Genomic DNA, 12,008 nt, shown 5'->3' with positions numbered 1-12,008 from the left:
ATAAGCACCAGTACTTTTTAGCCAGGTTGTCACCCTATTGCAGTTGTGAAAATTTGTCTGCTTTGAAATTCAATGCTTAAGCACTCATTGCTCTTGATGGTGAAATAGGGATATGAAATTGGCCAAGAATGCCCAGCCTCTTCCCCCTCAACTACACTGCTCATAGCAGGCATTCCTCCCCAGTGAAAGCAGTGCACCAGGACTGTTAGGGAGTCCACAATATTGATGCACTTCCTGCAGAACAATGGAGGCTTAAGAGTCTTCCCAAAACAGTGGAGAAGCCAACATGTTCATGGGCTGCCCAGCCTAAGTATGGTACCCTGTCCCCTTCCCCTACCCCTCTGTGGGATAGAAGTAGATCCCCTCAGAAAGTGAGTGGGTTCAGAAAGTAGGCTGGGTTGATCTGACTTGTTTTTCCTGTGGGGAACTGGGTGGGGAGGAATGGGTTAACAAGGCTTCAGATTAGAGCTGTATTAAGGGAGAAAAATCGGTTCAGTACTGGTTTTCACCACATTGCCTTCTGGAACCAATGAATACTAAGATTCCACTATATTTACTAAGTGTGTGGCACATAGTAGTAGGTCTTGAATTTTTATTCCCTTCCACAGGAGAACTAATCTTTTGGCATGGGAAAATTACAGCCAGTGTTGGAGAGCTCTGAAATGGTGATGTCTAAATCTCATTTAAATTAACTTTTCTGGACCTCAAATTCTTTCAAAATAAGGAAGCAGAAGACCACAAAACAAATGGGTTGCAATCTAGACTGGTGAAAGGAAATAAAATGGGCTTTCAATCCAAACATTTTTTACCTATAGTTAAACCTTGTGTCCCTTTTAAGAGATGGGAAGTCTGCCAACCTACATTAAGAATCCAGGCCCCACCTTAGTACTCACCATTGACCTCTAATTCTACTAGACTCTACCTAGAGGTTATTGCAAAGAAACAATGTTGGAAAGCAGGAAAGATGTTGGTAGAGTTCATTTAAAATAACAATGTTACACTGAACTAATAGTATCCCAGACACCATCTAATTAAATCCACTTTAAAAAATTTTTATTGCAAATTCATTCGACAAACAATATGGAATCAAATAACGAAACAAACCATAAAACTAACTTTAACTTTCCAGAATAATTTATTTGCTCTTCTGATCTTTAAAATTTTGCTGACTGTGCAAATTGCACATTTACAGACAACAGGCAACTGGAACAGAGAAGAGATTACAGTTTTAAGATATACAAATCTGAAATAGACTACTCTTCTGGAGACTACTTGAAACCTGAAACACATACCCACACTCTACAAATCTGGTATTTCTGAGTGGTGAGGTAAAGAGACTTGGATTATTGTCTTGTCACAACTGCAAACCATGGGACTATTGACAAATAACTTAAATCCGTGTCTCAATTCATGTCTTAATTTGCTTCACAAAGCTAAGTATGTGGGCATTTCTGAACCCCAGCACTTCCTATATTGAAGCACTCCCCCTGAGGCTGTCATAGTCCCCAGCATTTCAAAGTGCTAGAGTGATTTTGGTTAAGCATAAGTCAACTTGTGCATATCTCCCTCAGAAATCTGTTTATCAAAAACAAATTATAAAGGAGAATCAAAGACCACACTTTCCACCTGAGTTGCAGCTGATGCTCAAAATCTTAAGCCAGTTCTCACCTCAAGTTAAAATTAACACAAAAAAAAGAGCAAAGCTTGGATCTGTGGATGAGGGGCACATTGATGGAATTACAGCCAGAGTGTAAAACCATATTGTAACCAAGCCAGAAGTTGGACACAAAGCACTTGGAAAGGCCAAGACAAACCCTGCGGGTTTCTGCAGAGTAACAAGAGCCTGTACTGAAGTGTTTTGCTTTAAATAAATGCCAGTCACTCCACAGATCTCTTTGAAAGGAAATGGCACATAGGCATACACTGAAAAATAACACCAATGATAGGCCACACTCAGTTTTAATATTAGCTAGATTGAGATGGGGTAGCCTATATTCAGGTCAATATGGTAGTTCTCTTCCAAAAAGAGCTAAGAGACCATAATTCTCTCAGAAAGGGTGGCTGCCAATCTGTCTCTTCCAAAACTACTCCCTCAACAAGTGAAAGTGCATGTTCACAATGAAAAAGCTCACAAATTGAGATGAAACTATATACTGAACTGCCTCCATTCTCTCAAAACTAGAACTGGGGCCGTATCAAGACCACTATGTACTCTCAACCAAATGACAACCCACGGTAGGTTATTTTCCACCATCTAGATACTTAAGGGTTTAATGCCCTGTCACTAAAATAGAAGTTCAAAAACAGTGCTTAATAACTCTATTACCTTGAGAATCCTGGGTAAAGAGCATATCAGTCTGGGAATTTAACTGAGAGATGCCCAGGATAGACCTGCCTTGGCACTGAACCTGAGAATTAAGGGATGTATGTAGGGGCTTTCTTGTAAGGTTGGCTACATCTTGAAGAGCAGCTCGAGAAGGATGAGCAATGACCCTCTGGCCCTGGGAATCTTCCGTGAACAACTGGCTTCTCAAGCATGTGTCATACTGCTCACTATCCCAAGAAAAGACTTGATCAGAACAGGGACTTTGTTCCACTAACTCTGTGTCCCCTCCCCTCCTGACCCTTCCTTTCTCTGCTTTGCCTTCTTGGTGGCCTTGGGGAAAGTCATAGAACTGTTTCTTTTCTTTGGAAAATACTGTCTTTTCCAATTCTGCCCTATCCATTAGGCACTTGGTCTCTTGCCCTTGTCTACAATGTACTTTCCTACCCTCTCTTTCATGGGCTAACATACAAAAGTCTTCGGAGTTTGGGGTGAAGGCAAAACCTACACCAGCAGAACCTACAATGTTCTGGTCTTGGCTACTGAGCACAGCTGATTTTGCCTCTCTGCAATAGTCAGAAACCTCCTTGGGAGATGGAGAGGGGCAGATGAGCTCTTGAGATTCCTTAGTGACAGAAGCTGCTGGAGTTTCAGGACACTGGGCACACTCTTCCCCAGGGAACAATGGAGGAGGATCCAACCACACCACATCTCTTTTCTGTTCCTTATTTCTTTGATTTGATGAACCAGGTGAAGGCCTTCCCTGCCCACCATCATTTGCCTTTCCTGAAAAGACAACATATATGAAAAAGTCTAATGGTCTAACTGAAATCATACATCCTAATCACTGCAGGTATATTTAGGCCACTGCATGTTTCTAGAATACTTGATATTTGAAAAATAAGCCACCATGAAAAAGTCCTTATAATTTCAAAGAAAGTCTTTGGATTCCTAAAACCTGCTCAAGGTCAACCTGCAAACAGCTAGATTTCTTCATACATTGCATATGCATTTCACAACAGATGTTCCCGAAAAACTGTATATAGTTATTGTAATGTTTAAAAATTCAATTTTACCAGGTGAGTTGATACCAAGATCATAATGAAAAACTAATTTTTCCAAAAATAAGAAAATGACATTGTGTTGAAAAACTTAACTTTTTTTTTCATTTCAATGAAAGATAAAACTTGCTGAAACCTATTTTTCCTTCATTAATCAAGAAACACGAAGAGTAGAAAGTAAGCTGGCCTAAAAGCAAAAACACCCTAATTTGTTTGTTTAGATTTAGCCATGACCAGCTTGGGAAAGTCACACTACCTCTCTTGAGCTTCATTTTATCTCTTTTAAAACGAAGGGTCTAAAAACTAGATGTTCTCTTCCAGCTCCAAACAGTGTATGTTCTAAGGTTCCTTCTCGCTCCAAAACTATGTACATGCAAATGACATGTATTAAAATGTAAATGTTACTTTATAGGTAACCTAAGCTGAATTATAGGAGGGCAAAAACATGGTGTTCTGCTTAATAGTGACTACATATTTACTTAGTGCTGGCTGGATATGCCAAGCACATACAAATCCATGACATCAGGTCTCAAAGATATATATATATATATATATATATATATATATATATATATATATATATATATATATATATATACATATATATATATATATATATATACACACATACATATATATATATACATACATACATACATGTGTGTATAAAACTCAGGATATCTATAACAGGATATATAACTCAGGAAGGGCTTTTGGCTCCAGGGGTCACCATGACAATACCAATAACATACCTAAAAGATTTTCAGGCAAGGAAAGTCACCACCACAAATTTCTCCAAACTACACTGATACTTCATCTCTTTTGGTGATATTATAGTTTATATCTGGTTGATATAATGATTTAATAGTTGAAAGTGACACTAACACATTATCTAGGCTAAACCCTACATTTTATAGAGGGAGAAATTAATATCTAGAAGGGAGATATGACTGATCAAAGTGTCAAAGTGAATAAAGAATAGGATCAGGACTAAACTCTAGTTTTCCAATTTCTCTTCTTTCTACTGCACCATGCTGCCAAGTTGTCCTGATATATAACACAGATATCTTTATTTAGCTAATATCTATGGTTATTGGCACTCAAGATATTTCTTACAGAATTGTGCATGGGCTACTTTGGTTTGATACTAGTAGCAATTGCAATAGCAATAACAATTCTTATTAATAATAATACTTATTCTTTATGGTTACAAAGTATTTTATACATATTATCTTATTTGATGCCTTCATAATACAATGCAAGGTATCTTACAAAAGTAGATAGTATGAGATTCCCCCCATTTCATAAATAGAGAAACAGAGACTTAAATATCTTAAGAGGCTTACTTAAAATCACAAACCTAATAAAGGTATAGAGTCAGTTCTAGAATTCAGGTGTATGCTCCTTCCATTAAAGAATAGTTGCCTACACAGTTCTCTATTTCTTGACTAAGTAAAGTGAACTCCAAATACCCTGCTTTCCCCACATCACCCTACCCCCAGTGGTCAGTACCTGATTTTGAAGTAAAAAATGATGCAATGACAGTCTGCCTGGTACCCACAGGTTGAGCTCTTCTTTGAGTAAAACCAACAATAGTTTCTTTTTCACCTCGAGCTGGAGGCAGCATTCTAGTGATGGGATTGGATAATCGAGTCTAAGAAGAAAAAATTGGGGGGAAGGAGATCAAACCTAAAGATATAAAGCATCAGCTGGAAAGGAGACATTCTATATCCCCTTTGTTCCAGTCTAGTGAACTGGTCTCTCCTGATTTGAGCTGATTTTATTCTTTTCTCTGGGCAATTTACTTCAAGGACTATCTTGTTACTACTTCTTATCTGTTTCACAGCTAGTTTCCTAGGAATACTTTATTCCAATAAAGCTCATCAATTTCATTCCCCTAGAAATATTCAGGCTAATTACAAAACCTAGAATTTTCATAAAGATTTCATTGTATGATATTAATACAATTAGCCATGATCAATAGATCCATATATTTGGAGTTGTATTTCCCAACAGTAGTGATGATTGATCAATAACTACTTCCTCTGACCTAATAATCCTTATCCTTAGCAATGTGATTTTGTAAGATGCTAGCTGGAGTTCTACATAAAAATACTAATACTAAGAAAAGCAAGCCATTACTTCTGGATCTAAGTTCCTGGGTCTAACACTTAACTGCATAGTCACAAAGCATAATTTATATTTCCACCTCCCAAGTTGACATATTAGAAAAACTTACTTCCCAGAAGGATCTAAACTGTAAAATGGGAATAATAGTACCTACCCTCCTAGGATCATTTTGAGGACCAAATTAAAGTTTCTGGTGCACAGCAGGTGCTTTATTAACTTCTTTCCCTTCCCCAGTCCCCTTATCTACACTAAGCCCAGTGTTTTTCTGTTTTTTACTTCATTTTGCTATACATTTTCCCAAGTTTCTCCCTATATTTGTCAGATTCATCACTTCTTACAGAGCAGTTAATATTCCCTTACCTTAAATACCACAACTCGCCTATCCATATTCTCATCAATAACAAATTCCATTTCTTCTTTCATCACAAATTTCTTCCTTCTCCACAGATCTGACAGGTAAATTATCCTATCTTCTTCTAATTTGCTTATAATATCATTCTTTATGTCTAAATCATGAATCTATTTTGATCATATCTTGGTATATGGTGTTAGGTATGGGTCAATTGCCTAGTTTCTGCCATATTAGTTTCCAATTTTCCCAGCTTGGGGTCTTGGATTAGTCAAACACTTGACTGCTATAGTTGTTATTGTCCTATGAACCTATATTCCACTGATTGACTATTTCGTAGCCAGTACCAAATAGTTTTGATGACAGCTGCTTTATGATATAGTTTTAGGTCTAGCACAGATAAACCACCTTCATTAGCATTTTTGTCCCATTAATTCATTACTTTGAATTTTTTTCTTCCAGATAAACTTTGTTATGTTTTTCCTAGGTCTATAAAATAATTTACTGGAAGCTTGATTGGTATGGCACTAAATAAGATTAATTTAGGTAGTATTGTCATTTTTATTATATTTGCTCGGGCTACCCATGAGCACTTGATAGTTTCCCAACTGATTAGATCTGACTTTAGTTGTGCGGAAAGTGTTCAAATTCTTTGTTAATGCAAAACATTTACATCATCACACATATATGCAGGATTATATGCTTAGCAGTGGAATCTCTAGGTCACAGAATGGGTTAATTTTTGTTATTCCTTAGCTTGATTCCAAATTGATTTCCAGAATGACTTAAAAGCAGGCTTTAACAAAGCCTTTTTTCCCCTAATACTTCCAAAATTAACTATTCTCTTCTTGTGTCACCTTTGCCAATTTGATGGATGAGTTATTTTAATTTATACTTATCGTTAATGTGGCAAGTAGTCTTTCTTCTGGCTGGTAATAATATGCAATTCTTTTCAAGCACTTTTTTAATATCAACTAAAATATGACTTTTGGTCGCATATTTCTGTTGCCTCTATAGCTTGATAATATTAAATACTTATCAAAGATACCTGATACAAACATTTTTCTACCAATCAACAGCAGAAATTTTAGAAATGAGGCCTATATCTATAAAGAACCAAGTCAAATTTATAAAATGCAAGTCATTGCCCAATTGATTATATGGCCAAAGAATACAAGCAGACAATATTCAAATAAAATTAAAAACCATCCTATAGTCATGAAAAAATGTTTTTAATTGCTGATTAGGGAAATGCATTTTTTTTCCCTCTGAGGCAATTGGGATTAAATGACTCACACAGCTGGGAAGTGTTAAGTTCCTGAGACCATATTTGATCTCAGGTGCTCCTTACTTCAGGGGGGAAATGCAAATTTAAACTCTGAGGTACCACCTACCTCATACACATACATTGTGTAAAATGACCGGAAAAAATAATGATAAATGGGATACTAATGCATTGTTTGTCAAGTTGTGAATTGATCTAGCAGCACCATTACAGAGTCTGTATCCCAAAAAAATCATGAAAGAGGGAAATGGACCCACATGTACAAAAATATTTGTAGCAGCTTTTTGTGGTGGCAAAGAATTGGAAAATGAGTAGACACCCAGCAATCAGGGAATAGCTGAATAACATATATATACACACATAATGGAATATTATTATTCTATAAAAAATGCACAAGATTTAGAAAGGCTTGGAAAGATTTACATGAACTGACATTGGGTGAAACAAGCAGAAGCAGAAAAACATCATACACAGCACCGGCAAGACTGCAATGACCAACTATGAAATTTGGTTCTTCCCAGTGTTTCAGTGATCCAAGGCAATCCCAATAAACTTTGGATGGGAAATACCATTAATATCCAGAGAGAAAACTATACGGAGACTGAATATAAATCAACATATACTATTGTTTACTTTTCTCTTTTTTCCTCCTCTTTCTCATGGTTTTTCCCTTTTGTCCTGATTTTTCTTTCCCAACATGGTGCATAAGGAAATATGAAAAAAATATGAATGTACATGTATAATCCCCCCCAAAATGTTTTTACATGTAACTGGGGAAAATATATATATTTTTTAAATGTGAGACGAACTCCTTAGGCAGAGCTGTGATAAGTATATGATCTGATTTTCATATAATTTTTTATGGCATAACCTTCAATATATTCAGGTTACATATGAATTGAATGTATTATGAAGTATTAATAAGCAATTATCAAGTATTTAAATATGGTCCAGGAAACTGCAGAAAGCAGCATTTGAGCTGAGTTGTGAAGGAAGCCAGTCTTTTTTAAAAAACACATGAAAAGGAACATTCTAAAAATGGGTAAAAGACAAGGCCTATCAAAGAGATAGGAAATAGACTATGTGGAGGGGAACAGCAAGTAACCCAATATGGCTAGATCACAGAATACATAAGAGTAAAATATGAGAAGAGTTAAAAGATGTAAATTAAATTCTGAACAAAGAACTTTATATTTGAACTTGAAAGTAAAAGGGAACTAGCTAGCATTTATAACATGGGGTCAAGAGAATTGAAATGGTTAAGCCTGTGCTTTAAAAACACCACTTAGTGGTTTTATGTAGAAGATGAATTGAAGTAGAAAGAGGCTTGAGAGAGAAAAACCAATTAGGAGGTCATTATAATTGTCTCAGCAAGAAGTGATATGGGCCCCAACAAGGGGGTGGCTGGCTATGTGAGTGGAGAGAAAATTTTTTTAAATTTTTTTAAATGTTAAAAATTGTCTTATATGTAATTGGAAAAAATAAAATATATTTAAGAAGTAAAAAAAAGTTGTTATGAAGGTAGAAATGACAAAGGAAAATCTGAGTTCAACTCTGTACTCAAGACAATAGCTACTGTGACCCTGGGGGCAAATCATTATAAAATCTCTGCCTGCCTCAATTTCCCCAAGTAAAATACGGATAGTAATAGTCCCTATACCTCCCAAAGTTATAGTATCAAATGAGATAACATTTGTAAAGTATCCCAAGGCTTGACAATTAGTAAGCACTCAATAAGTGCTTATTTTCTTCCTATGTTTGGGATGAATGAAAGTGAGGAGAATTTGGAGTACAGAACAAAGAACCTGGATGACTGGAAGAATGGTGATGCTTTCAATCTAATTTCTGTCAAACTGCTTTATGGTTTTCTCAGCAATTCTTGTCGAATAGTAATTTGTAAAAGTAAAAACTCTTGTCTGATATTGGTCACTCAAGAAATGCTTCATGTCAATGATCGATATTTCTTACACATTAAGTACATACAAGGATAGAAAAGTCTATCTACTGAGTAGCAGGTTCACTGGAGAAGTCATAGATCTGTTACCTGAAAAACACTGTGACAATGTAAAGATTACAATTTTGACCTAAGTATTTTCTCCCGCATTACTTTGACTTCCACAAGTCAAAATTAAAGTGATGATAAGCTGTGCATGAAAAATCAAAAGTACCCCAGATCTCAAAGAGCAAACAAGGCAGAGACTATAAGTACTACTTTGAGGTCATCAAATAGATCTTAAATTATAAGAGGATACTGTTTCTAATGTTAACATGGCCCAGGCTACCAATTCAGTCCAACTCTTTCATGTTCTACAGTTATAATTGACTGAACTAAACCATCCCAATCCCAACTATATCCCAGCCAATTCCTGTCATTTTATCACTGTACCTTCTCTACCCCAAACACCATCTCTAATCTATCACCTCCTCACCAGAACAGTGGACTCTGTCCCTTACCTCTGAAAGTTAAGTTTGTGCCAATACTCAGGTATCTATACTACCTGTCTATATCTCTACCATATTTTCTCTACCCAGATCATCTCCAGGGGTCCTCAAATTACGGCCCCGTGGGCCAGATGCGGCAGCTGAGGACGATTATCCCCCTCACCCAGGGCTAGGAAGTTTCTTTATTTAAAGGCCCACAAAACAAAGTTTTTGTTTTAACTATAGTCTGGCCCTCCAACAGTCTGAGGGACAATGAACTGGCCCCCTATTTTAAAAGTTTGAGGACCCCTGAATTATTTATTTACCCTCCCTACCATCAGAACCTTCAACCTAGCAGGTTTCCAGAGTTTTAACAAGTGAGCTTCAACCTCCTAAAAAGGGCACCCTCAGGGTATTCTCTCCCCCTAATTTAAGTAACCTTCCAAAAAGCGATCTTCCTCCATTAGAATATAAGCTCCTTGAAAGTAAGGTTTGTATTGCTCAATTGTATTAGTATCCCCAGTACTTAGTACAAAACCAGCATATAATGAGTGTTTAATACTCATCTACCTACACATTTTCTAATTTTCTAAATAAACATAATTTTAAAAAAATATAAAAAACGGCTAAGTTTAGGATGTGAACTAAAGTCCTAGTGTTTATACTATGCTTTCATTGTAAAGTATGCTTCTTTGTTCTATAAACAAAGTTATAGTAAATCTTGGCTTTCTCATTTGTAAGCTGGGAATAATACTATTTGCTACTACCAACAGGGTCAGAATAAAGCAGCACTTTTCAAACCTTCAGGTGATGATTAACGCCTTTGAAAACAAAAATTCTTTCTAAAGAAAGCTGGTCTAAACGTATTAAGTATTTAAAGTTTTCACCTCCTTACATAATTAATGGAATTACAGAAGCTACGTGGGGTTCAAATCTCAGTTCCATTCCTGAAATCCTCCCAGGAAACTGTGACATCAATAAAGACAACTTAACTTGAATTCAGTTTTCCGCAAAATGGCTAATAATGCTTGAACTACCTGACTTCACAGAGTTTATGTGAGAACCAAATAAAATAACATATGTATACACTGTAAAACTGTAAAGCACTCTGCAAGTGTTAACTATTACTGTCCAGATCCCGCCACAGAATCAAGAATCTACAATGTCTTTATCTTCCCCTTGTTTTTTCTCTCCGGCCCCCGATTCTCTTCTTGGGACCGACCACACATTTGGAAAGCTCTCCTCCGCAACGTCGTCGAGGGGGGAGGTCGGACTTCCAGGTTGTCCCCCCCCCCCCGTCCTCCATCATTCGGAACCTCTCTTCTTCTGAGGTTCATGCTAGTCATCTCCGCCACCCAATCAAAATTCTGGGAGCTGTTGTCCCCAGACTGCCCAGGTCATGCCCCTTCCTTCCTCAAGGGCTTTGGCGCCTGGCTAAAATTCTTCCCTCCTTCCAACCCCTGCCCTCGTACACATACCGATTCGCTTGGTCTTCGTCCCTCACGATAGCATATCCCCCTCCCCCCCTCTGGTCCCCTACATCCGAGCTACTCCCGCCCTTCACATTTGTTCCCTACAACCGGACACTCCCGCCCCTCCCCCGGCCCCTGAAGTCCGGCGATCCCCGCCCCTCACCCCTGCCAGGGCTCCCGCTTAGGTAGCCCACCTGAATTTTGCGTCTCTTCAGCGCCGCCGCATCCAGCCACACTCCGCAGGCCTCGGCCTCAGCGGCACCTCTTCTCCTCATGGTCGTTGGGGGTTGGCTTAGGGCGGACCGGGCTGGGTCGGGACTCCTGCCTTGTTTCCTGACAGACCTTCCCGCCGCAGCCTTAGCCGAGCGCCAACCGCAGTTTGGATCTCGCGCCGGCGTAGTGGGCGGGGCAGCGCGCGGCACCAACGAGAAAAACGCGTGCCGGACTTCTCGCGAAGCCAGCCCCTCCTGCGTGCTGGCCCCGCCCCAAACCCGCCCCTAGCCCGCCAAGAATCTACCCGCTCCGGCCCCCGGCCTCGTTACCTAGGGAATCCGCTCCCGCACCTACCACACGTTTCCTCCGAGGCCTACCCACTGGCCACCTCCCACAATGCTCCCGGGCCTAAATTACCTGCTGCCTCTCCTTCGCCCGCTTAGGGCCCCGCCCATCCCTACTTCTACTGCCCCAGCTTTTTGGCTGGGTTTCCAGCCACTAGGGATCCCCGGCTTTCGGTCCAGGGCCAGGCCGGCCTGTGGGCTAGTTTTGATTGGCCCCGCCCACGTCGCTGGACCGCCCCTCTCCCCACCTGTTGGCTCCATCCCCGCAGCGTCCCAACCTTTAGGTTTGCTGTGATGTCCGCCCTCCCCCTGACTCCCCCTCCTCTTTACACCTCCTCTCCACTAGCCGGCCGGGCCTTGATCCCCGGCCTCAGAATCCAGTCTGGGTCGGATGCGGAGCCGTGCGCTCG

General features: G+C 39.2%; 1 protein-coding gene across 1 annotated transcript; it reads right to left on the bottom strand.

The window, feature by feature from the left end:
• Positions 1-1,028: 1,028 nt before the first annotated feature.
• On the bottom strand, positions 1,029-11,993 carry AUNIP (aurora kinase A and ninein interacting protein). The gene is made up of 3 exons (XM_051988178.1): positions 11,236-11,993; positions 4,897-5,038; positions 1,029-3,109 (listed from the first exon to the last, which is right to left on the bottom strand). Exons 1-3 carry the CDS (start codon positions 11,314-11,316, stop codon positions 2,298-2,300), a joined length of 1,035 nt encoding a protein of 344 aa, XP_051844138.1. The 5' UTR covers positions 11,317-11,993; the 3' UTR covers positions 1,029-2,297.
• Positions 11,994-12,008: the final 15 nt, after the last annotated feature.

This window comes from Antechinus flavipes, chromosome 3 (assembly GCF_016432865.1).
Source record: "Antechinus flavipes isolate AdamAnt ecotype Samford, QLD, Australia chromosome 3, AdamAnt_v2, whole genome shotgun sequence".
Classification (NCBI taxonomy): domain Eukaryota; kingdom Metazoa; phylum Chordata; class Mammalia; order Dasyuromorphia; family Dasyuridae; genus Antechinus; species Antechinus flavipes.
Note: the sequence above shows the minus strand (reverse complement) of the source record. Positions and strands in the feature narration are given on the sequence as shown.